The sequence below is a fragment of the Nomascus leucogenys genome, chromosome 24, assembly GCF_006542625.1.
Source record: "Nomascus leucogenys isolate Asia chromosome 24, Asia_NLE_v1, whole genome shotgun sequence".
NCBI lineage: Eukaryota > Metazoa > Chordata > Mammalia > Primates > Hylobatidae > Nomascus > Nomascus leucogenys.
Genome location: NC_044404.1, coordinates 12,761,266 through 12,787,299, shown reverse-complemented (window position 1 = coordinate 12,787,299; position 26,034 = coordinate 12,761,266). Strand labels below are relative to the sequence as shown.

The 26,034-nt window shown below is 50.9% G+C and overlaps 1 protein-coding gene across 7 annotated transcripts in view; it reads right to left on the bottom strand.

Annotated features, from left to right (window-relative positions):
- Positions 1–3,352: 3,352 nt before the first annotated feature.
- Positions 3,353–26,034, bottom strand: part of MFN2 (mitofusin 2) — a 33,765-nt gene continuing 11,083 nt past the window's right edge. For 6 of the 7 annotated variants that reach the window (XM_030805947.1, XM_030805944.1, XM_030805948.1 and 3 more), the window contains 16 exons: positions 25,030–25,165; positions 20,236–20,398; positions 19,133–19,257; positions 17,685–17,793; positions 17,468–17,575; positions 14,989–15,142; positions 14,708–14,775; positions 14,441–14,562; positions 12,420–12,546; positions 11,925–12,029; positions 11,611–11,713; positions 10,607–10,827; positions 9,844–9,999; positions 9,289–9,485; positions 7,159–7,293; positions 3,374–5,384 (listed from right to left, as the gene is read on the bottom strand). In XM_030805947.1, the coding sequence (XP_030661807.1) occupies positions 5,315–5,384; positions 7,159–7,293; positions 9,289–9,485; positions 9,844–9,999; positions 10,607–10,827; positions 11,611–11,713; positions 11,925–12,029; positions 12,420–12,546; positions 14,441–14,562; positions 14,708–14,775; positions 14,989–15,142; positions 17,468–17,575; positions 17,685–17,793; positions 19,133–19,257; positions 20,236–20,398; positions 25,030–25,165 (2,099 nt within the window). In that variant the 3' untranslated portion in view covers positions 3,374–5,314. Of the gene's footprint in view, positions 5,385–7,158; positions 7,294–9,288; positions 9,486–9,843; positions 10,000–10,606; positions 10,828–11,610; positions 11,714–11,924; positions 12,030–12,419; positions 12,547–14,440; positions 14,563–14,707; positions 14,776–14,988; positions 15,143–17,467; positions 17,576–17,684; positions 17,794–19,132; positions 19,258–20,235; positions 20,399–25,029; positions 25,166–26,034 lie in introns of all 7 variants that reach the window. The other variant, XM_030805943.1, reaches the window with a different exon arrangement.

Genomic DNA, 26,034 nt, shown 5'->3' with positions numbered 1-26,034 from the left:
TATGCCTCAAAGGGCCCGTATTCATACACATTTAGCAGGTTTGAGGGAAAAGCTATATACATATTTATGAGAGGAGGTGAGCTCATGTGCAATGGCTAACCAGGTTGTTCATAGCTTCTGTAAGCTGGCTGAAACTGGCTTAAGTTCTGCAGTTGCTTATCAGAAAAGAATGTTTGTTGGCTGGGTGTGATGGCTCATGCCTGTAGTTCCGGCACTCTGGGAGGCTGAGGCAGGAGGATCACTTGAGCTTGGGAATTAGAGGCCAGCCTGGGCAACACAGTGAGATCCCATCTTTTTTTTTTTTATTTTTGAGACTTGGTCTCATTCTGTTGCCTAGGTTGGAGTGCAGTGATGCAATCTCGGCTCACTACAGCCTCCACCTCCTGGGTTCAAGTGATCCTCCTACCTCAGCCTCCGGAATAGCTGGGACTACCAGTGCACACCACCATGCTGGGCTAATTTTTGTAGTTTTTGTAGAGACAGGGTTTTGCCAGATTGCCCAGGCTGGTCTCAAACTCATGAACTCAAGCAATCCTCTCACCTCAGCCTCCCGAAGTGCTGGGATTACAGGCATGAGGCACCGCGCCCAGCCAACATACATTCTCTATTTAAAAAATTCAATTAAATTAAAAAAAGAAAAAGAATGTTTGTGTCCAGCCATGGTGGCTCACACCTATAATCCCAGCACTTTGGGAGGCCAAGGTGTGAGGATCACTTGAGATCAGGAGTTCAAAACCAGCCTGAGTAACATAGTGAGACCCCTCGTTTCTACAAAAAAACAAAAAAATTATCCAGGCATGGTGGCACCCACTGTTAATCCCAGCTATTCGGGAGGCTAAGGTGAGAGGATCACTGGAGCTGAGAGGTCAAGGCTGCAGTGAGCCGTGATTGCGCCACTGCACTCCAGCCAACAAAAACCTATCTCAAAAAAAAAAAAAAAAAAAAAAAATGTTTGTCAGACCCGTCCCCTATGTAATCAGAGGCATAAGGGTTTGGTTTTATAAATCAAGACTTGGGATAATTTGCCTGATGGCTCCTGATGTTAGGGAGTTTAGCGAGTATGTTGTTTTTCTTTGTAATTGAAAAAGGTCACTCATCAGTGAGTGAAATTTTTGTTGTTGTTGTTTTGAGAGGGTGCCTCCCTCTATGGCCAGGCTGGAGCGCAATGGCGTGATCTCGGCTCATTGCAACCTCCACCTCCCAGGTTTAAGTGATTCTCCTGCCTCAGCCTCCCTAGTAGCTGGGATTACAAGCGCACACCACCAAGCCTGGCTAATTTTTGTATTTTTAGTAGAGATGGGGTTTCACCATGTTGGCCAAGCTGGTCTTGAACTCCTGACCTCGTGATCCGCCCACCTCCCAAAAGTGTTGGGATTACAGGTGTGAGCCACCACGCCTGGCCCCAGAGGCAGATTTTTATCCACCTTAGTCACTGCTGTATCTCCAGTGCCTAGAACCATGCTTAGCACATAGTAGGTGCACAAATATTTTGCTGAATTAATGAACTTCCTCATTTGAGAAAATTAGGGAAAATAGACCATTGGATTTTGAGATTAGGGCTCATACATATGAATGTCTAGTACATACTAAACTCTCAAAAAAGTTTGCTGTTCTTATCTCAAGCCTAAGAGTCCCACTTAGAGACAGGAAACCATCCACTTGAGGACACAGTGAACAACTTAGCTGACATCTGCGAGGAGGGCCCTGCTTCTGAAGCCATGTTATGAGCCAGATGCTCTCCGAGAGAGCTGCCTGGGCTGTCACCCCAGTGCTTGGGACACAGTGGAACATTCCTGACTATCTACTTTTTGTGATTAATTGGGGACATTGTTACCAGAGGGCTAAAACTTCCAGCCTCTCAGATTCCCCAGTGGACAGATGAGGTAGTCAGAGAAAGCACAGGAATGAGGCTGGCCTTGACTGGGAATAACTAAGCAGCATTTGCATAAGGCAAGAAGGCCCTTTTTCAAACTATGGCTCATCACCCGGGATGATGGTGTTGTGAACAATTTAGTGGGTTGTACGTAACGTTAATGACAGAAACTACTTGTTTTGTGGATTGCAAAAAAAAAAGGTAATGATTCATTTTTTTTGTTACCTGAGAAAGTCTTTGGCTGCTGCCTTGAAACAGCCACAAGATGGCAAGGATAGGCGGGGACAAGGCAGGAACAGGAACCTGGATCCAGGCTAATGGTTATGATGGAGGTGAGGAAACTGGGCAGGGTCAACAGACTTGGAAGACAGCAGGTGACAGATTTGGTGCAGCACGTGTGACCGCGGTGATCATCGAGGGTGATGCCCCAAGTGTGTAGCCTGGGAATCTGGAAGGATGAGGTTGCTACCAGCTGAGCTGTGGCCTCTGTGGGCGAGCAGGGCGGACACTGGGCAGCACCAGAGCCGAGAGGACAGCTGTAGGGGCGGGGAAACTAAGCACCCCCATATCTACTCCTGAGGACCCTTAAAAAAAAAAAAAGCGGTGGCTCACGCCTGTAATGCCAGCAGTTTGGGAGACCAAGGCAGGTGGGTCACAAGGTCAGTAGTTCGAGACCAGTACGGCCAAGATGGTGAAACCCCGTCTCTACTAAAATACCAAAATTAGCCAGGCCTGGTGGTCGGCACCTGTAATCCCAGCTGCTTGGGAGGCTGAGGCAGAGAATTGCTTGAACCTGGGAGGCGGAGGTTGCAGTGAGCCAAGATCGTGCCACTGCACTCCAGCCTGGGCGACAGAGCGTGACTCCATCTCAAAAAAAAAAAAAAAGGAATAGTCACAACCAAATTCTCAGAAGGCAAAGCAGGATGGAACAGTGAGTCATTTAATTTTTAAGTGAAAAATGGTCTGGAGTTACAGAGAAATGTGTAAAGAAATCAGTCTTGATTTCCTGATCCTTAAAGATCAGTTACACCATTTGTTCTTTTGAGAGTATCAAATTCCTTCCAAGAATAAGGAGCCAGATGATAGTGGGAACTTCCCCCAAAGTTATGGTCACTTCAGAATACAGCTGGCCATGTCAAAGAGGAGTTTGTACAAGAACCCGAGCCGGGCGCGGTGGCTCACGCCTGTAATCCCAGCACTTTGGGAGGCCGAGGCGGGCGGATCACAAGGTCAGGAGATCGAGACCATCCTGGCTAACGCAGTGAAACCCCGTCTCTACTAAAAATACAAAAAAATTAGCCGGGCGGGCGCCTGTAGTCCCAGCTACTCAGGAGGCTGAGCCAGGAGAATGGCGTGAACCCGGGAGGCGGAGCTTGCAGCGAGCAGATAACGTGCCACTGCACTCCAGCCTGGGCAACAGAGCAAGACTCCGTCTCAAAAAAAAAAAAAAAAAGAACCCGAAAAGACAGAGATCTCACAAAGGATTTCCAACTAGGTTTTATTTTAGTTTCCAATATTATGAGCAATGATACAGGAGTAACTCAGGCAAAAACATCACCTTAAATACATCAGAGAAAACTCACTGTGTCAGCACGTCTTGCGCTTCAGCAAATGAACATAAAAACAGAACAATGTCAGCAGCATTAAGATGCTTTTGGCCATACTTCTTTCAGAAAGGGTCTCTCCCTCAGTGGTATAAATTTACTTATTGAAGCTCAAAATTTCATTCATTCCCCAGGGGCTACACTGAAAAAAAATTCATGTTTACGCTAAAGAATTTTTTTTTTTTTTTTTTTTTTTTTTTTTTTTTTTTTCAAAAAGAGCGCAAAATCCATTGGAATTGTGTGACACTGATTTTCCCTGACATGCTGTGAAGTGGCCCCTGTCCATTCAGGCCCGGAACACACCGGGAACATCCACCCACAGCATGTCCACCTGGCAGAGTCCATTACTTCGCCCCACACAACAGGACAAACTGAGGCTTTAAGTACAAGCAGGTATGTGAAAAGGACATCACCTGTGATGTGGCCACCAACCAGTGCACAGAGGCTACCAACTCATTTCCTCAAAGATGAGTGATGGCTGGGCTGCTGGGCCCCTGCCTTGTGGGCTGCTTTTTGGGAGAGGTGTTGCTTATTTGTAGGAAGCGATCCAACTTGTGCCACACAGGATTTGTCACTCAAACTGCTTTACTCACACAGTCAACACCTTGGTGACAGGCATCTGCCCCCACTTCAACCAGTAACAATCCCAAAACTCAACATCAGCATAAAGACGAGGTCAGTCGAAGGTTCTGGAGATCAGGGAGGGTGGAAAGATGGGCACTGGGTTTTCCACATTGTCCCTTGGCCAACTGCAGTCACTGGCACAAGAAATTTAGTCCAGGGCACTTGGGGCAAGGTTGGGGGTGGGGTGGAAACATGTTTCTTAAAGGGCACAACAGGGCTGCAATCAAGCCTAGTGGGTGGGGGCTCTCAGACCCATGAGCCCCCCCGCAGAACGAGGCCAAGTGGACGGCCCATTCTCCAGCAGTCCTGTGTGGGGCCCACGCACCTCAGCTAGCCACCAAGGTACCCACCTTCCACCATCCTTCCTTCTACTACATCCTTCAACCACCTAGACCAAGCCATCTTCCAAAACAGATCTACACAAAACAGGCCTGCACAAGTCCAGGACTGACACTAAAGCAAAGGACACAATAATGAGAAGAGAGGCAAGTCCCTCCTTGTCCCAGTGACCGCCACCTGCTCTGCCAGCTCCCCATACATCCAACAGCCCTCCCCACTGAGCTACTCCCACACCTCCAGCTGCCTCAGCAGCATCCTTTCTACCACCCCTAGCACAGGGCCCGCCTCAGCCTAAGCCCAGGGGTAACTGAGCCTCACCACCAAGACGTGTCTGAGGCTCTGCAAATGGGATGAAGCACTGAACCAACAGGCGAGACAGACACACACACAAGCCACAGTCCTTCCAGGACAGACTCTCTGGGAAGAAACTCCAATCATCCCTTACACCTGCAGGTGCACTGGGCTGCAAGGAGGGCAGGTACATACAGGCTGGAGGAAGGTGGGGGTGTCTGCGTGATACCCTCAAAGGCTTCCATGAGGCATTGTGCAATGCTGAGATCCTGAGGCCTTATCAAGCAATCAAATGAACCAGAGAAAGCTGGAAAAAGCCTCAACTTAACTCCTTGGTACCATGCTGTCCATAGCTGTTGTTAAAAGTGTCCTTTGGGGGTATGAGCCAGCTCTTCCAGCAACAGCAGGCAAAGGTGGGGGAAAATAAGTAGTGCTGGAGGGCTCAAAATGGTAGGAGACTGGGTGCTTCATTCTCTTGGCGGTGGCCAGGGGCAGGAGCCACACGTGCCCCTGGGGGAACCCACATGGCACTCAGAGCTGGCAGCACCGCCCCTCTCCACGCAGGCTCCGCCTCAGGTGCCCACTATCTGCTGGGCTGCAGGTACTGGTGTGTGAACATGTTGAGCTCACTGTCCAACCAACCGGCTTTATTCCTGCAAAGAAATGGTTCTTTTGTAACCATGATAGCTGATGATAGGCAGTATTAGGACTACCCACCAGGCACCATCCTAAGGACACTTGACACACACCCTTATGTAATCCTCCAACAATCGTTGTTTATCCCTGTTTCACAGATGGGGAAAAGGAGTCCCAGAGGGGTTAAATAACTTCCCAAGGCCATGCGGTTAATAAGCCAGGGAGCTACAAGTCAGGCTTTTCTGATTCTCAAGGCCTGTGTTTGCTTCACCCAGGACCACGTGCAAGTCCCTGAGCTGTCGGGAACTCAGTTTCCCTGCTTGCCAAGCAAGGGGTTGCGGTGCTGACAGGAGACCCTTTCCAGGTTCAGCTGTGTCACTGTGGCTGAGAAGCAGCAGTTCCCCCCATACCCCCTTTCTGAGAGTCCCCAGAGGGCAAGCAGTGTGTCCCTACGAAGAAGCTGTCCCCAGGTGGGGGTGGGAGGGGGGACACATCCGCAGTCGAGGGCAGGGAAAGCCCACTGATCTGGTGAGGGTTGGAGCTGACACCCTCTGATGCATCTCCCCTCTGGCTCTGCCACCCTGCAGGCTCTGACGTCAGGGGCGAGGGCAGGAAGTGCAGGGTCCCCATGTGCTGATGCTATCATGGGCTGGGCAGGCCGAGGACTTCTGCAGGGTCCCCGTGTGCTGATGTTATCATGAGCTGGGTAGGCTGAAGACTTTTGCAGGGCACTTTTACATTCAGTCATGCAGCTGTGTCATGGAATCTTACTCCCATTTTACAGATGAAAATAATGAGACACAGGAGAGTTAAGAGCTTGGGCCAAACATGAGTAGCTGGAGAGAACCCAGGACTCCAGACTCCTCAGACCGATGCTCTTTCCAGCAAATTATTAATGAAAGCTCCACAGAGACCCCATGGAGATCTGAGTTCCAATCCCAGCTCTGCCAGTCCCCAGCCAAGTAACCAGCTTCTCTGTGGGTAAATGGGGGGCTATGCCCTCTTCATGGGTCCAAAGAGCAGCAGGTAAGGAGAATCAGAGTGTGGGGGCTGCTGGAGCCAAGTACACCTGGGCTCCCCTCCTAGCCTGGCCATTTTCTGAGATGCCAGACAAGTTCCCCAATTTTTCTATGTAGAAAATAGAGGGATAGGGAAGACTGAGTGAAATAACACATGTAAAGCACTGTAGGCCCTGTGGTTCGGCACAGGGCACTGTGAACTGCAGTCTGGCAGTACTGTGATGCCATCATGCCTTCAACTGCAAGTGCCTTGAAGGCAGTGACGCTGTGTCTTGTTGAGCATCCAGCACCAGCACCATCTGCCATCCATGAGGTACGTGGTACACATCTTTTTTTTTTTTTTTGAGACAGAGTTTTGCTCTTGTCACCCAGGCTGGAGTGCAATGGCATGATCTCAGCTCACTGCAACCTCCACCTCCTGGGTTCAAGCCATTCTCCTGCCTCGGCCTCTCGAGTAGCTGGGATTACAGGTGCGCACCACCATGCCCAGCTAATCTTTCTATTTTTAGTAGAGATGGGGTTTCACCATGTTGGCCAGGCTAGTCTCAAACTCCTGACCTCAGGTGATCTACCTGCCTCGGCCTCCCAAAGTGCTGGGATTACAGGTGTCAGCTACTGTGCCTAGCCTATGGTACACATCTAACACGAATGAGCTAAATCCCCACCAGAAAAGTTTGTGTCCACACCCAAGACAAAAGCCCAGCAGCTGAGCCCCAGTGTGCCTGGGCTGCACCCTGGAGCCCTTACCTTTGGCCACGCAGGCCAGCCTCACCTGAGCAGCTTTGCTTTGCTCTGAAGTGAGTCAAGAACCTCAATTTTCTTGTTCAGGGCGGCAATTTCCTGCTCCAGGTTCTCCCGGGTGACGTCAACTTGCTGACACAGATGAGCAAAGATCCCAGACAGTTCCCTGGGGAGGAGAGAGAAGGGACCAGTTGGGGTGTGTGGAGCAAGATGCCACTGGTGGCTTACCCCACCCAGAGTAGAGAGCAGCTGGGCCAGTCTATATCCCTGCCAGCAGCTCTGCCCTGAGCCAGGCCTGGTTTGGCAGAATCTCCTACACCCTGCTGAGACTATGAATAATCATAACAACCAAACACACTCAGCATCACCATGGCCTGAGAAGCAACAGCACAGAGCAGTGCACCCTGGTTTGGGCACAAGAGATCCTGACTCTGCTGCTCATCAGCCGAGTAGCAGGGGACACGTCACTATTTTTCAAATCTCAGTTTCTTCATTTTGAAAAAGGAGATGGCTATAAGACAACATGTACCTTCCGGCCACCCATCGTCTGGGAAGTGAGGAGCGCCTCTGCCCGGCCCCCATCGTCTGGGAAGTGAGGAGCGCCTCTGCCCGGCTGCCCCATCTGGGAAGTGAGGAGCGCCTCTGCCCGGCCGCCCCGTCTGGGAAGTGAGGAGCGCCTCTGCCCGGCCGCCCCGTCTGGGAAGAAGTGAGGAGCACCTCTGCCCGGCCGCCCCATCTGGGAAGTGAGGAGCGCCTCTGCCCGGCCGCCCCGTCTGGGAAGTGAGGAGCACCTCTGCCCCGCCCGTCGGGAAGTGAGGAGCCCTCTGCCCGGCCGCCCCGTCCGGGAAGAAGTGAGGAGCGCCTCTGCCCGGCCGCCCCGTCCGGGAAGAAGTGAGGAGCGCCTCTGCCCGGCCGCCCCGTCCGGGAAGAAGTGAGGAGCGCCTCTGCCCGGCCGCCCCGTCCGGGAAGAAGTGAGGAGCGCCTCTGCCCGGCCGCCCCGTCCGGGAAGAAGTGAGGAGCGCCTCTGCCCGGCCGCCCCGTCCGGGAAGAAGTGAGGAGCGCCTCTGCCCGGCCGCCCCGTCTGGGAAGTGAGGGCCTCTGCCCGGCCGCCCCGTCTGGGAAGTGAGGAGCGCCTCTGCCCGGCCGCCCCGTCTGGGAAGTGAGGAGCCCCTCTGCCCGGCCGCCCCGTCTGGGAAGTGAGGAGCGCCTCTGCCCGGCCACCCATCGTCTGGGGGGCCGAGGCAGGTTGATCACTTCGGGCTAGGAGTTCGAGACCAGTCTGGCCAACATGGCGAAACATATGAAAAATACAACAGACAAACCAACCAACCAACCCAGTGACAACAAAACAGGTCTACCCTGGAGTCATACTCTAATTTTTTCTATTTTCCTCCCTTTCTGATCCTTTATCCTACTTTCTTTTTCTTCCTCTTCCTTCTCCTTCTTCTTTGTCAAATAGAGGATTGAGTTATTATCACTGATCCATATAAAGTCCCTCTCTCATTTATTTTCTTTAATTCCCACTCCCCATTTCTATTCCCCGTCTTCCCATGTGCAACCTTCCTAATATGTTTGATACGCATCTTTTTCTTTGTATGTATTTTTAGAAAATGTTTATTGTTTTGTGTGCAAAAAAAATTAATTAAAAAAAAAAAAAGACAACATGTACCTCCAAGAGTCAGAGAAATAAATAAATTAGGTGCAAAATATCTAGAGCAAAGGGTCTGCCACACACAATAAAAAAAAAAGGAAGTGAGCATATTCATCCCTACCACCCCAGATTAGGCAATAGATTCCCATCTGACCTAAGATGTGCACGAAGATCAGTCTGGGTTCAAAAACTTCAAAGCTACATCCACAGCCCAAGCTCTTCAAGGCAACCTCTAAAACTCCTACTAGGACTATCTCTTGCCTTCCCATTTCTTCCTCACCAAGGGGCCCAGAGGCCTACCCCGTCCCAGTCCAAGACACAAAGTGTCCCTGGGAGACCCCTCTCCCCATCACTGGCCTCAAAGCTGGCCCTGCACACCTGAAGGCCCAGGGTCTACGATGCTCAGGACCCAGTGGCTTCCAGGCCAGGTTGGAAGAGAGATGGGGAAGGGAGATGGGGCTGACCCTGCCTAAAGGAAGTCCCCTGCTGGGGTCCGATGGGGCCACTCACTGCTGGACTTGGTGGCTGCAGTTGGAGCCAGTGTAGCTGATGACAAGCTGCAGCTTCTCGCTGGCATGCTCCACAAACTGGCGCTTGAAGGCCCTCTCCTTGGCCTTGGTGGTCCAGGTCAGACGCTCATAGACGTAGAGGAGGCCATAGAGCCCAAAGGAGAGGGCAATGAGCCGCCAGCCCACTGCCTTCCACACCTGCAGAGCACATGGTCAGCCTGGAGTGCAGCCACTCTGTGGCCCACCCTCCTTTAGGGCCCATCACTATCAGGGCCGTCTGAAGGGCCCCAGCCAAGGAGCCTTCATGTTTCTACTCTGAGTTCCCTTTCAATGTCTCCTTTGATTCCACTGAGGCCAGAAGGTCTGGGACCATCTCTAGCGGGAAGTGAGGGAAACTTGGTGAGGGAGTAAGCGCTCCCCATGCAATCACAGAGGAGAAAGTATGCAGTGGACTGTGGAGTGTGGCCCAATGCAGGGGCCACCGCAGGAACTTAGCCCTCAGGCCCCACCCACCTGCCCTCCGCCCCCACCTTCCCGAGCAGAACTGGTCACTGACCACTCCTCCAACAACAAGAATGCCCATGGAGGTCCTGGATGTCAGGGAGGCCAGGCCGGTAACCATGGAAACCATGAACTCCTCCTGGGTGAGCGCGCCCTGTGGCAGGGGGGGCATGCTGGGGTTGGCTGGCGTCAGAGGGATGGGACGCTGGACCTGAGGAGAGAAACATGAGAGGGGTGAGGGGGACGTGTTGAGTCTCTCATTCATGTGAACCCTCAGTGTTGCCCTAGTCTGGGGAACAGGGACACAGAGTGGCTCTTCAATTTCCAAAAGGCAAAAAGGGGACAACTAGCTTCGGATGTAGCAGAGGAGACCCTCAGGTGAGCACCACGGGACGTGCAAAATGGGAGCAGGAGCCATCCTGGCCCGCCTGGCAGCTTCCCCGAGCGTGGGATGTGTACAGAGGGCAGTACGTGTGACAACTCAAGTAGTTTAGAGATGAATGTTTTTTAAAATCTGAACTTTAAAATAGTTGTATGTAGGTGGTTATTTTTAAAGTCATCTATTTTTAATAGTTACATACTTACTTTAATGTGTATTAGAGAAAAATACTAGCATCTGTCATTTCACAAATATCACTGCTTAGAACAAATCCAGGCCAATCAGTAGTAAAAATTCTGTCTGTGGTGTACTGTGTGGTGGGGCACACCACCACAGCTGCTGACCTTAGGGAACCTCCATTTTAGAATGGTTCCTGTGTCTGGAGGTGGGGTACAGACTGACCCCCCACAATGCCCTTGAGGTGAGGAACTTTGCTTGCCTGGTCATTGTAGCCCATCAAGGCCCGACAGCTGTTCTTGGGGCCCAGGAACCTATTCACCAGCATGGTCCATCCGAGAGAGAAATGGAACTCAATGTCTTCCTGAAAGTCAGCACACAGCTTGTCACAATTCAGGTCATAGTTGAGGGAGAAGCACTGGCGCGGGACCAGCATGTCTATCTGACTCCGCACAGACACAGGAAGGAGGGGTTTCAAGCCATCTGTCAGGAAGAGAAATGGAGGAAAAGCTTATCAGCTCAGCCCTGCACCACAGCGGCACCAAGCCTTGGAGACAGGGCTCCACCAGCTACTGCCAGGGATGCTGAACAGCTTTGCCTGGGAACCACACCCCAGTCAAGTTGGCCCGTGAGACTGAGCATGCCTCACTTGAGGCCAGCTCTCCCAGGCAAGTGTGGATTCAGATGCCATACTGCTAACACTTATGCCTCACATGGACTTAAAGGAGCAGGCCCAATTCTCAGCCTAGGATAGACCCATGTGGTAGCACAAGATGGGCTCCCCAACCCTGTGTACAGAATGAGTTCATAAGGCCAGGCCCGGTGGCTCATGCCTGTAATCCTAGCACTTTGGGAGGCCAAGGCAGATAGATCACTTGAGGTCAGGAGTTCGAGACCAGCCTGGCCAATGTGGCAAAACCCCATCTCTACTAAAAATACAAAAAAATTGGCCAGGTGTGGTGGTCACGCCTGTAGTCACAGCTACTCGGGATGCTGGAGCAGAAGAATCGCTTGAACCTAAGTGGCAACGGTTGCAGTGAGCCAAGATCATGCCACTGCACTCCAGCCTGGGTTACGGAGTGAGACTCTGTCTCAAAAAACAAACAAGAATGAGTTCACAACATGTACCCAGAACCTGAAGGTATCGAGTTGAAACATCATGAAAAGTGACAGATAAGGAAAGTCCTGATTTCTTTAGCTTGGCCTCCGCATCTGATCTCTGGGTAGCCCAGGGGCACAGCTCCCCAGTTCCCCATGGGCACTAACCTATCATGTCCTGCTGCATAGTCTGCAGCGAGTTGGTGATGGCCGTGGAGCAGCGGTCGGACATGTTTCGGCCCAGTCCTTCCTCTATGTGGCGATGCAGTTCCTGCCACCAGAAGAGGGAAGTTAAGAGAAGCATGTCCATCAAAATTCCCTTCAGGCCACATCCACCAGGTGACCCCAGAAGGCTGATGGAAGCCTGGGCCTTATCTCTGTGGCTTCCACTTTCACTGCTGGGGGGCCCTGACCCAGACCAGCAGGGGCTGAATCACTTTTGGGGGCCTCCTGCCAAGAGGACCTGTTGCTCCATGACTCACATTCTTATAAACCTTGAGGACTACTGGAGAAGGGTGGAAGTCCATCTGATAATCGTCCACCAGCACAGAGAGGCGCCTGATCTCCTCGGCCATCGCAGTCGACACCTACGGCAAAAGGAAGCACACTGTTAAGTATCAAGGAAGACCAAGGTTCGCTCCTGCAGCACCAGGAGAGATCCTAGCGGACGGCACATCCTTCCTCTCAAACCAGTAGCCTCCTCAGCTCCTCTATGGAATTAAAGCCTCTGAGGTGACAGGGTCTGGGAAACTGGCTGATCAAACGCCCACATGATGTGTGGAGGTCCAGAGGAAGGGGAACATGCCCAGCATCATGCAACCCGACAATGGAACCCAAAGGGCAGCTCTGTATTCTTGAAGCAGGGCCACAACTTTCTTCTGAAAGGCTGAGAAGTCCCTCAGAGGAGGAGGTCTGCTTTCTCCTGGACTCTACTCGGAGTCCAAATCTTCCCAGAATGCCTCCTCCTCATTTCTCACCTGCCTCTCCACTTCCTCCGTAATCTGCTTAATTCGCAGCTTATAGTCTTGAGCCAAGAGCTCCAGCTGTTTGTCAATAAATTTCAGTCGGTCTTGCAGCTCTTCACGCATTTCCTCGCAGTAAACCCTGAAAGCAGAGTACTGGTGAGAAATCCATGTTCCTGTCTGACTAAGCAGAGGAGCAAGAGGGGATGCCAGAAAGCCCACGCTGCCCCGCCCGCTATCTTGCCTGGCAGGGCTGCACACACGCACCCAGGGGCATGGCCTTCCCCTTCCCAGGTAAGAAGGGGACCCTGAAGCCAACCATGCACTCTTCAGTCTTCCATGTGGGTCAGGTGGTGGGGACAGAGCAGGGAGGGCGCTTTAAGGGGGTTTAAACAAATTCTGCCAATTAATATAGGGAAAAAAGCTCAACCTCACTAGTAATCACAAAAATGAAATTTTTTTTTTTTTTTGACATGGAGTTTCACTCTTGTTGCCCAGGCTGGAGTGCAATGGCACGATCTCCGCTCACTGCAACCTCCGCCTCCTGGGTTCAAGCAATTCTCCTGCTTCAGCCTCCTGAGTAGCTGGGATTACAGGCATGCGCCACCACATCCAGGTAATTTTGTATTTTTAGCAGAGACAGGGTTTCTCCATGTTGGTTAGGCTGGTCTTGGAACTCCTGACCTCAGGTGATCCGCCCGCCTTGGCCTCCCAAAGTGTTGGGATTACAGACGTGAGCCACCATGCCCAGTCGTAAATGAAATTTTTAAAGGCACTATTTTCTACCAAAGCCTGGCAAAAATGACCGGGTCTGAAGTTCTGGTGAGGGCTGAGGAAATGGAAGGCCTATGGACAGTACTGGTCATGCAATGAACGGGTATGGCCGTTTTGAAGAGCAATCAAGAAAACTGACTAAAACTGGAAACGCGTGTACCCTAAAACAGAATCGCCACATCCCTAGGAATTCACCCCAGGAAGACTCTTAAAAAGGTGCACAAGGGGACACATGAACAAATGTCCACTGCAGTAGGGTTTCCAATAGCAAAAAAAATCTAAAATTCCATCCATAGGAAAACGAGGCATTTTCACAATGGAATATACTACAGCAGTTCCTATTCATAAACTCAAACTACACATACTAACAAGGATAAAGGGAAAAACAATATTGAGTAGAAAGCAAAGCCAGGTACAGTGACAGACAGTGTGATGCCACATCTGTACATCGGAAGCATGTAAAAACCTGACATATTCCTCAGCATTTATGTAAAAAGTACTGTTTGAATGGGTGATAGAACAATGTAAATTCATGATCATGGTGCCTCTGGGCAGAGTGACACTGGGACAAGTGCAAAAGAATCAAAAGGGAACTGAACTTTTTAAAATTTTAACTTAATATAAACAACTGAGAAAGTCAATTCTGTGTGATAGAAGCAAGGTGTTTTCATATTATTCTTTAGTGACAGGGTCTCACTCTGTTGCCCAGGCTGGAGTGCAGTGGTGTGATCACAGCTCACTGGAACCTTGAACTCCTGGGCTCCAGTGATCCTCCTGCCTCAGCCTCCCAAGTAGCTGGAACTACAGGTGTGCGCCACCACACCCAGCTGATTTTTAAAATTCTTGTAGAGATGGGGTCTCACTATGTTATCTGGGCTGGACTCCTGGCCTCAAGCAGTCCTCCTGCCTTGGTCTCCCAAATTGTTGAGATCACAGGTGTGAGCCACTGCTCCTGGCTGGAATGTTGTTTTTAAAAGTGTGTTCAGGCTCTGAGAATGACTGCAGAGCTCAGCAGGGCATGGGCCAAGGCCTCCAACACAAGGAATCGTGCTGCACAGACCAGGTGGGGTGATGAAGCACCCAGCCGCCCTCCTCACCAGGCTATGTGGTTCTAATATGATCTGGTGGCCAGGGAAAGGACTCTGGATGGGAGCCCAGAGACTCAGCCCTGCTATCAAGGCGTGTCCTAACTGCCCAAGGCAGGGGTGGAGCACCCTTGTCTCGGCAGCCCTCTCCACCTATCTGCAGTCTTGGACTCTTACTGCTGCTCCCGAGCCGCCACGTGCAGCGAATCCATGATGAGTCGAACCGCCTCTGCAATCTGCTTGGCCCGGACTGTGTGCTGCTCAAACTTGGTCTTCACTGCAGACTGGGAGATGCACTCCTGGAACACACAGAGGCACGCAGGGAGGTGGGGGCCACCAGGGGCCTACAACTAAGGGCCAGACTCTGGCTTTCACTGCCAGGGACACAGCCAGTGGCAGCTGGGGAGGCACAGAATCGCCAGATACCAGAATCAAAGGACTCACCTCAAATCTCCTTTCAAAATTCTGAAACTCAAACATCCTCACTTGAAAGCCTTCTGCGAGAGCGCCCCCTAGGAGAATTGTACTGCATTAGTCCAGAAACAACTTGGCAGCAGAGCAAAACGATGAAATCCCCGAAACCAAGCCACTGGCTAAAGAGCAAGAGCGTCTCTGCTCTTCTCAGCATCCCCTTCTCAGAAGGATTTTCTACTGACAGACTCCCCAGCACAAGACAAAATGTCTCAAACATCAGAGAAAAGGAGGACATCTGTTCTCATCATTACCTCCTTCAGGCATGCCCTGGGCTTTCTGAATCCTGGCGTTGAGCACCTCCTTAGCAGACACAAAGAAGATGCGGTCCCCAGCCTGGGATCGATCCACCACGCCCAGCTCATCCACCAGGAAGCTGATACAACGCTCCATGTGCTGCCGCCGCACCTGGAGCCCAAACAAATATGTCCAGAGTGAGTGTAGGTGGCCCCACAGCCCCCACCTGCCTCTTTTATTAAAAGAATAGGTCATAAGAGGCTGGGCATGGTGGCTCACACCTGTAATCCCAGCACTTTGGGAAGCCAAGGCAGGTGGATCACTCGAGGTCCAGAGTTCAAGACCAGCCTGGCCAACATGGTGAAACCCTGTCTCTACTAAAAATACAAAAAAATTAGCCAGGCATGGTGGCAGGCGCCTGTAATCCCAGCTACTCAGGAGGCTGAGGCAGAAGAATCGCTTGAACGTGGAGGCGGAGGTTGCAGTGAGCCAAGATAGCAGCACCACACTCCAGCCTGGGCGACAGAGTGAGGAAAAAAAAAGAACAGGCAATATATTCACATGGCTCAACAGCCAAAAACACAAACACATACACAGTGCAATGTCTCCCACTATTCTGCTCTCACCACCAAGTTTCCCAGACCAACGTGTGGGGGTTACTTGGCAGTAAGCCTGCCAAAGATATTTTATGCATATACAAGCAGAAATGCGTAAACGTGCCCTAGACTGCCTCTTGTTAAGCCTATATAGTGCCTCACTTTGGTGCCCTGGAAGGAAAGGAACCCTGGGGTCAAGAAACCTAAATCTGGGAGCTATACTCTGACAAGCTGTGTCCTCCTGGGGCATTGTTTATAAAAGGAGTGGGCATCACTAGAACATCTCTCCTGGCTCTGACATCCTGGGGTTCTACCGATAAAATGTGACAATAGCTTCTTGTAGACACCTACCACGTGTCAGGTGTTTTTGACAGATTTCATCCTCTCAACAAGTCTATTTATCACACCATCACACTGGTGAGGAAATTGGATTACCAGAAGGGTCAAGGAAGCTAACAAAGTCACACTGCCTAGTGTCAGTCAGAAGCGGGCACAGTGGCTCACGCCCGTAATCCCAGCACTTTGGGAGGCCGAGGCAGGTGGATCACCTAAGGTCAGGAGTTCAAGACCAGCCTGACCAACATGGTGAAACTCCATCTCTATTAAAAATATAAAAATTAGCCAAGTGTGGTGGCAGGTGCCTGTAATCCCAGCTACTCGGGAGGCTGAGGCAGGAGAATTGCTTGAACCCTGGAGGCGGAGGTTGCAGTGAGCCGAGATCGCGCCATTGCACTCCAGCCTGGGTGACAAGAGCAAAACTCCATCTCAAAAAAAAAAAAAAAAAAAAAAAGAATTTGGACTCTGGCCTACTGACTGCAACTGCATGTTTTATCATCCCATATTGTCATATTATCGATCTTATTACCCTTATTTATTTATTTATGTATTTTTTTGTGTGAGATGGAGTCTCGCTCTGTTGACCAGGCTGGAGTACCGTGGCACGATCTTGGCTCACTGCAAGCTCCGCCTCCCAGATTCATGCCATTCTCCTGCCTCAGTCTCCCGAGTAGCTGGGACTACAAGTGCCTGGCACCACCACGCCGAGCTAATTTTTTGTATTTTTAGTAGACACGGGGTTTCACTGTGTTAGCCAGGATGGCCTCGATCTCCTGACCTTGTGATCCGCCCGCATCAGCATCCCGAAGTGCTGGGATTACAGGTGTGAGCCACCACACCTGGCCTACCCTTTATTTTTTTGGAGATGGCGTTTTGCTACGTTGCCCAGGGTGGTTTCAAATTCCTGGTCTCAAGGGATCCTCTCTCAGCCTATAAGTGTACACCACCATGCCCAGTTTGTTACCCTTTTGTCTTTCATTTCACATATTCAAAGAGTTGTGAGGCCAGGTGTGGTGGCTCATGCCTGTAATCCCAGCACTTTGGGAGGCTGAGGCGGGTGGATCGCTTGAGCCCAGGAGTTCAAAACCAGCGTGGGCAACATGGCAAAACCCCGTCTCGACCAAAAATACAAAAATTCGCCAGCCTCATAACCCAGTCTCTAAATAAATAAGTAAAAAGCTAAGAGTTGTGAGTCACCAGTAGGAACCAGTTATTCTCCATTCCTCTTTCCAGCCTCTTTCCCAGAGGCCTCCCTAGAGCTGAGCCTGTTCTGTATTAATTCCTCAGAAACCAAACTGAGCACTGGCCCTGAAGATGCACTAATGCAGCTGGGATCCTTTTCAGGCCTAGGGGAGAGTGGCTTGAAGAGGGGATGCATCCAGCAAAGTGGATGGGAGAGGGGAAAGGCCACCAGAAGATACCACAGAAGAGTATTTGGAGAATTCTTTGGCAATAAAATTAATTCAGGAAAGTCACTAGATCCAGGGGTGCATGAAGTGGCCCCAGTGGCAGGCAGTGCTCCCTCAGGGTGGCATTCCCCAAACTGTCAAACAGAAGCACTAACCTCCTCCATGTACTCAGGCTCTGAGGCGGATGCGTCCCAGCGGTTGTTCAGGATGAAGATGTTCGGCCGCGAGAGACGCTCACTCACCTTGTGGAAGAAGTGCTTTTCCTAGATAAAGGGTAAGACCTCAGTGGAGCAGGAGCTTGACAGCCAAGGCCCCATCAGCTGCCTGCCCAGGGGGTGCTGGGAGTTTGGGAGAAGGCAAAGGAGGAGTTACCGTCTGCATCAGGGTGGACTCTGAGTTGGCCACCAGCACAAACACATCAGCATCCAGACAAAATTTGTCAATCCAGCTGTCCAGCTCTGTGGTGACATCAATACCAGGGCTAAAGGTGACAGGGGTAAACCAAATCATCAGGCAGAGCAGAAGCCCTATTCTTCCTGCTGAGAACAGACCTGGCACTTGTGAGGCAGGCAGGTCATGGAGGAGAAAGCCAGGGAGGGAAGAGAAATCAGGCCTGGCCCTCATTAACCGATTTTTACTTTCCATTTCCTATCCTTCCAGATTGCCTGGAAATGAGTGTTTTGTTTTGTTTTGTTTTTTGAGATGGAGTCTTGCTCTGTCGCCCAGGCTGGAGTGCAATGGCACAATCGCAGCTCACTGCAACCTCCGCCTCCCAGGTTCAAGCAATCCTCCTGCCTCAGCCTCCCGAGTAGCTGGCACTACAGGCATGCGCCACCATGCCCAGCTAATTTTTTTGTATTTTTAGTAGAGACGGGGTTTCACCATGTTGGTCAGGCTGGTCTCGATCTCTTGACCTCGTGATCCGCCCACCTCAGCCTCCCAAAGTTCTGGGATTACAGGCATGAGCCACTGCGCCTGGTGGAAATGAGTGTTTTTAAACGCATACATCTATTGCTTTTATAAAAACAGAATTACTTGTAATTCTACTTTAAAGATGACATACCAGGCGGGGCGCAGTGGCTCATGCCTGTAATCCCAGCACTTTGGGAGGCCGAGGCGGGCGGATCACGAGGTCAGCAGTTCGAGACCAGCCTGGTTAACATGGTGAAACCCTGTCTCTACTAAAAACACAAAATTTAGCCAGGCATGGTGGCGGGTGCCTGTAATCCCAGCTACTCCAGAGGCTGAGGCAGGAGAATCGCTTGAACCCGGGAGGCGGAGGTTGCAGTGAGCCGAGACTGCGCCACTGCACTCCAGCCTGGGCAACAGAGCGAGACTCCGTCTCAAAAAAAAAAAAAAAAAAAAGATTACATACAATTAAGGTGAAGTTGTGACTTGATGTGAGTCCAGGTAAACACTACAATACTGTACTTCTTGGTATAGTTATAACCTGTCCACCAAGCCAGGGCACAGTGTTTCTTCAAGGGAAATAAAATACATCTCTGACTCCGCCACAACTCCCCACCCCCAGTACACATGCTGGCACTGGGCTGAGATTGAGAACCTCCCCCAACTTTTGAGCATCCCTCCTATCTTTTACAGACCATCCCTGGAACATCAGCAGGGTACTGATACATAGGTATAGTAACCAGACTCCAGAGGAAAGCCAAGAGGCCAGAGGATTTGGTTGAGCCCATCTGAAAGGCAGTAATACTTAAGCAGAGCAAGGATGGTACTCAGGGACCCTGGCCTAGATTATCCAGAAATGGAAACCTGGTGCCTCCCAGTTTGGACCTCCTGGGAGGGTACCTCCCTCTTACCTGTCCATCAAAACGAGGTCATCCTTCAGAAGTGGGCACTTAGAGTTGGGCCACATCACACTCACTAGGCTGCCGGCATGGAGCTGCTCGTCTTGGTGGAGGGCATGGGCCAGCTGGTTCACAGTCTGATGGCAGAGGAAGGAAAGAAAGAGGCTGAGGTGGAACCACCAAGCCAGGAGATTTCCTGTGCCGCTGCATCACAGCACAGTGGCTGGGAATGCTGCCCATCTGCTACCCTTTCTTCTTCCACATATAAAAAGTTAACAGCTGGGAGTTGTCAATAAGAACCCACTTTCTTCACTGCTCTTTTGAGCTTCTTTCCTGGATATCACCCTAAAGTCATCTGTTCTGCACTGATTGATTCTTTTTTTTTTTTTTTTTTGAGACGGAGTCTCGCTCTGTCACCCAGGCTGGAGTACAGTGGCATGATCTCAGCTCACCACAACCTCCACCTCCCGGGTTCAAGCAGTCCCCCTGCCTCAGCCTCCCGAGTAGCTGGGATTACAGGCGCCTACCACCACGCCCAGCTACTTTTTGTATTTTTAGTAGAGACGGGGTTTCACCATGTTGGCCAGGCTGGTCTTGAACTCCTGACCTCAAATGATCCACCCACCTCGGCCTCCCAAAGTGCTGGGATTACAGGCGTGAGCCACCGTGCCTGGCCAATTGATTCTTTATGAAGCAAACTGAGCAACAGGCCCCAAACAAGAATGCAGCTGCCTCTCAGAAAACTCAGAGTGTCGGTCCCTGACTGATAGGTCAGAGACACACAGCAGATGCAGGAATCCCTCTCTGGCAATATCCCAAGGAAGAACACGGCACATACTGTCTTCCTTAATTAGTGAAGAGAGGTCAGTGGCCACTCAGAGCTGTATGAGGAACAGCAGGGTCCTCATTCTTGGTGATCCATGTTTCTGAAAACCGCCCCCACCAGCTCCCAGAAGCTCTTACATCCTTCAAAAAGCTCATCTAAAATAGGGTATCCCATTCACCTCCACAGGGCGGGGTGCTGCCCCCTCTCTAGAGGTGAGGTCAGCCATGTCACAACGGAAGACTTGCTCCACCAGCAGGCAGAGGGCTGACAGCCAGCCTGGCACCCTCACCTTGGCGCTCCTCTTTTCCTCTGAGCCCTCGGTAAGAAGAAAGGCCTCATGGCCATCTGTGCCCTCTACCCGCAGGAAGCAATTGGTGGTGTGGCCAATCCCAGAGGGCAGAACTTTGTCCCAGAGCATGGCGTTGATCACAGTGCTCTTCCCATTGCTCGTCCTAGAAGGAAGTAACAGCTGTCAGCAAAGCCACCAATATCTGACCTGAATTACTTTCACAATGCAGATACCAGCCTGGAAGGCCAAAGCCCTATTCACTGCAACGTTGCCAGTGCCCAGACAGTGCTGAGAGACAAAGAGTAGGCGCTGTTTATTAAAATGAATAAACACCCGCAGGCCCAAACCTGTGACATGCCCCTGGTTCATTATTTCAGATCAATCTGCAAGAGGCTCACTGCGTGCTGTCTGCCCCTTGAATCATACAGCCACCCTCAGCATCACTTATAGAGACTGTCTGTCTGTCTCCAAAGTTTAACTCAGGCCTACCTGAAACACCGACTCACCCCCAGAGTGTCTGCCTCAGTCTAAATGACCCCAGTGTTTCCTAACACAGGGCATGTTTCGCTGCTTTTCTCCTATCACACTCCTCCTTACACATGAAGCTCCACCTTGTCAGTCCCAGCTGACAACTGCCAGGCTAAAGGGAAGATTACTTTCTCATTCTTTTTTTATTTTTTATTATTTGAGACGGAGGCTCGCTCTGTCGCCCAGGCTGGAGTGCAGTGGCATGATCTCAGCTCATCGCAACCTCTGCCTCCTGAGTTCAAGCAATTCTCCTGCCTCAGCCTCCCGAGTAGCTGGGACTACAGGCGTGTGCCACCATGCCCAGCTAATTTTTGTATTTTGAGTAGAGACAGGGTTTCACCATGTTGGCCAGGCTAGTCTCAAACTCCTGACCTCAGGTGATCTGCCTGCTTCAACCTCCCAAAGTGCTGGGATTACAGGCGTGAGCCACCATGCCCAGCCTACTTTCTCATTCTTACCTATCACACCCCTTTCATGTATTCTGGTGGGATTTTTTTGTTGTTGTTTGTTGTTTTTTTTTTTTGATACGGGATCTTGCTTTCTCGCCCAAGCTGGAGTGCAGTGCCGTGTGGCATGAATACAGCTCACTGCAGCCTCGACCATCAGGGCTCAATGATCCTCCCACCTCAGCCTCCCAAGTAGCTTAGACTATAGGTACGTGCTACCACACCCAGCTAATTTTTAAATTTTTTGTAGAGATGGGGTCTTGCCATGTTGCTCAGGCTGGTCTCGAACTCCTGGGCTCAAGCAATTCTCCTTCCTCAGCCTCCCAGTGCTGGGATTACAGGTGTGAACCACTGCACGCAGCCATTTCTGCTTCTTTTTTTTTTTTTTTTAATTTTTTTTGCACACAAAAATAAACATTTTCTAAAAATACATACAAACAAAAAGATGCGTATCAAACATATTAGGAAGGTTGCACATGGGAAGTCGGGGAATAGAAATGGGGGGTGGGAGTTAAAATAAATGAGAGAGGGACTTTATATGGATCAGTGATAATAACTCAATCCTCTATTTGACAAAGAAGAGGGAGAAGGAAGAGGAAGAAAAAGAAAGTGGGATAAAGGATCAGAAAGGGAGGAAAATATAAAAAATTAGAGTATGACTCCAGGGTAGACCTGTTTTGTTGTCACTGAGTTGGTTGGTTGGTTTGTCTGTTGTATTTTTCATGTTTCGCCAAGTTGGCCAGACTGGTCTCGAACTTCTAGCCCGAAGTGATCAACCCGCCTCGCCCCCCAGAGTGCCGGGACCACAGGCGTGAGCCACCACGTCCAGCCCCCACATTGCTTCTGGCCTCCGTGGTAGACCTCCCAGATGGGGCGGCCAGGCAGAGACGCTCCTCACTTCTTCCCAGACGATAGGTGGCCGGGCAGAGGCGCTCCTCACTTCCCAGACGATGGGTGGCCGGGCAGAGGCGCTCCTCATTTCCCAGACGATGGGTGGCCGGGCAGAGGCGCTCCTCACTTCCCAGACGGGGCGGCCGGGCAGAGGCACTCCTCACTTCCCAGACGGGGCGGCCGGGCCGAGGCGCTACTCACTTCCCAGACGATGGGTGGCCGGGAAGAGGCGCTCCTCACTTCCTCCCAGACGGGGCGGCCGGGCAGAGGCGCTCCTCACCTCCCAGACGGGGCGGCCGGGCAGAGGCGCTCCTCACTTCCCAGACGATGGGTGGCCGGGCAGAGGCGCTCCTCACTTCCCAGACGATGGGTGGCCGGGCAGAGGCGCTCCTCATTTCCCAGACGATGGGTGGCCGGGCAGAGGCGCTCCTCACTTCCCAGACGATGGGTGGCCGGGCAGAGGCGCTCCTCACTTCCCAGACGATGGGTGGCCGGGCAGAGGCGCTCCTCACTTCCCAGACGATGGGTGGCCGGGCAGAGGCGCTCCTCACTTCCCAGACGGGGTGGCCGGGCAGAGGCGCTCCTCACTTCCCAGACGGGGTGGCCGGGCAGAGGCACTCCTCACTTCCCAGATGGGGCGGCCGGGCAGAGGCGCTCCTCACTTCCCAGACGATGGGTGGTTGGGCAGAGGCGCTCCTCACTTCCCAGACGGTGGGTGGTCGGGCAGAGGCGCTCCTCACTTCCCAGACGGTGGGTGGCCGGGCAGAGGCGCTCCTCACTTCCCAGACGGGGCGGCCGGGCAGAGGCGCTCCTCACCTCCCAGACGGGGCGGCCGGGCAGAGGCGCTCCTCACTTCCCAGACGATGGGTGGCCGGGCAGAGGCGCTCCTCACTTCCCAGACGGGGCGGCCGGGCAGAGGCGCTCCTCACTTCCCAGGCGATGGGTGGCCGGGCAGAGGCATTTCTGCTTCTTGACAGTAGCTCTGCTCAGCAGACTCATCTGCTCTGAGTCTCAGAGCTTTCAACCTTTGCTAAACACAGTGTTTCTCATTCTGAGTTGAAGTTTCCCAGCCATATCACTAGAGCATAACTACAATGACCTTACCTGCACCCAGTGAGACAGGAAGCCCACTAGCTCACCTAAGTAGGGGTCATACCTCCCAGGTGAGGATGAAGAAATGATAGTTCAGAGGAGTAGAGGACCACCCCTGAGGTTACAGTTCATCAGGGTCAAGACTCTAGACACAGTGCCTATTCCCCAGGCTACCACTATGTGCCTAGCATACAATCTGCCTAGATGCCTTTTTTCCTGTATTAGATTTTTTTTTTTTTTTTGAGACGGAGTCTCGCTCTGTCACCCAGGCTGGAGTGCAGTGGCGCGATCTTGGCTCACTGCAACCTCCACCTCCTGGGTTCATGCCATTCTCCTGCCTCAGCCTCCCAAGTAGCTGGAACTACAGGCGCCCACCACCACACTTGGCTAATTTTTTTTGTATTTTTAGTAGAGATGGGGTTTCACCGTGTTAGCCAGGATGGTCTCGATCTCCTGACCTTGTGATCCGCCCGCCCTGGCCTCCCAAAGTGCTGGGATTACGGGCGTGAGCCACCGTGCCTGGCCATTATACAAGTTATAAATGTTTGGCATAGTACTTTGGGTACATTGTGGCTTCACAAGGGCCAGTGTTAAAACTGCTTCCATGTCAAAGCAAAGAAAACTGCCTACATATTGGTTTGTCCTGGTGGGGAATAAAAAGGATCATTGGTTCCAGTCACAGGTGTAGTAACTGTGGGTACTTTAAGGTTTGGAGCACTTACAAGGCTGTGGTAGAAACAGATACCCCACGGTTATCACATGTTAAACCATGTGTATCTGTGGCATACTCCATCTCAATGTGCACACCTTTGGCTACAGCTGTGGAAGTGTTCCTTTAGACAAAGTTGTGACCCATTTTACTCTGGATAAGGGCAGAAACGGTTCACATTCCATTATTTGTAAAGTTATCTGCTGTTAGCTTTCATTATTTTTGCTACACTCATTTTATTTGTATTTAAAATGTTTTAGGCAACCTAAGAACAAATGTAAAAGTAAAGATGCAGGAAAAATGCATACTTCATGTATATCAAGCATAGTAGTAAAACAAAATAAAAAAACATGTATTTAACTTATTTTTAGGTTTTTTGCTTTTGTGATTTTTTTTTTTTTTGATGCTTGCCTAACATGCATGTGCTGTAAAAATAGTTAACAGGGAAATAACGTGAGATGATGGCTAGCTTTGTTTAATGTCTTACGAAATTTTCATGAACAATACAAGCATAATTGTTAAGAACATGTGTATTAAATTCATGTAAGTGGAATAAAAGTTTTATGAATGGAGAAAAAAAACAAGTACTGTATGATTCCACTTATGTGAGATATCTAGAATACTCAAATTCATAGGGACAGAAAGTAGATGGTGGTGGCCAGGGTGAGGGACATGTGGGACAGGGAGTTATTGTTTAATGACTATAATACAAGGTTCAGTTTTGGAAGATGAAAAAGCTCTTGAGACTGGTTGCAAATATACCTACTAGTGAACTATATGCTTAAAGTGGTTAAGGTGGTAAATTTTATATTATATGCTTTTAACCTTAATTAGAAAATAAAAAAAAACAAGTCAGGCTTGATGGCATGCATCTGCAGTCCCAGCTACTCAGAAGGCTCAGGTGGGAGGATCACCTGAGCCCAGGGAGGTCGAGGCTGTAATGAGCTTCCGGCCTGGGTGACAGAGAACCCTGTCTCAAAAATCAAATAAATAAATAAAATATAAATTAAAAGGAAAGCAATGAATTCTGAAGCATGTCCCTGCCTGGAATGTTCTGTGACCTTGCCCAAAGTGCCTCCCTCCCTCCTAGCCAGGAAGAAAGAAAGGATGGGTGCCTCAAGGACTTACCGGCCAAAAAAAGCCACTTTCATGTGCCGCCGAGCCAGCACCTCACTGATGCCTCTCACTTTGGATAGGTAACCTTTGACATCCAGAACCTGTTCTTCTGTGGTAACGGGGTCCAGTTCTGCATTTCTGTACGTGTCTGGAGGTGGGGATTGAAAATGGGTCACCAAGTGGTCAGAGGAGTTCCACAGTCACAAGTCCGGAAGGGCCAGAGCGCCAGCCCTGCTTACCCTAAACGAGTCCACCTCCGGCTCCTTGCAGCCAACAGGCTGAGTTCCAGATCCTCTATGGTGGCCCCACGGTGTGGTGGTTAAGAACATGGCTCAGGAGCAACACTGCCTGGTTTTGAAGCTGGTTCTTACTACTTTCTAGCTCTGTGGCCTCAAGGAAAAGAACCTTTCTGGGTCTTAGTTTCCTTAGGCACAAAACAGAGATAACTACAATATCTACTTCATGAGACCACTGTGAGGATCAAATGAATTGAAACACAAATGCTGTGAATGGCGGCTGGTATAAGATGAATACTTAAATGTTAACTGCCATCCTTGTTTATTTTTTCTTAACAAATAGTTATGAAGTTCTTACCACATGCCAGGCACTGTTCCTTTCGCTTTTCAAATTCGTTCTCTCCTTTGGTCCTCTTTATTAACATGGCTCCAGAGTTAGTAAAAGGCAGAGATAGGATTTGAATTAGGCAGCCTGGCTCTGGAGTCCAGGTTCTCAACCACTCTGTGTCACTTCTTGAGGCCCTCCCTGCCCTGGCTCTGTTGGCCTCTTGCCACCCACTGCCTCACGGTCTCCCTCACCATATCCCCAAACTCACCAGCTTCTTCGGCCCTCTGGCTCCACTCCCTGCTGCCCAAACCCCTTCCCCACTCTCTGAAGAACTGACACACTACACTGCCTTAGGGCAGCGTGGCTCATTCTCACTTGACGTCGAGTCTAGCTTAGACAGCACTGCCCCCAGGAAGCCTTCTCTGACCACCCCTCCAACCTGAGTCAGGACCC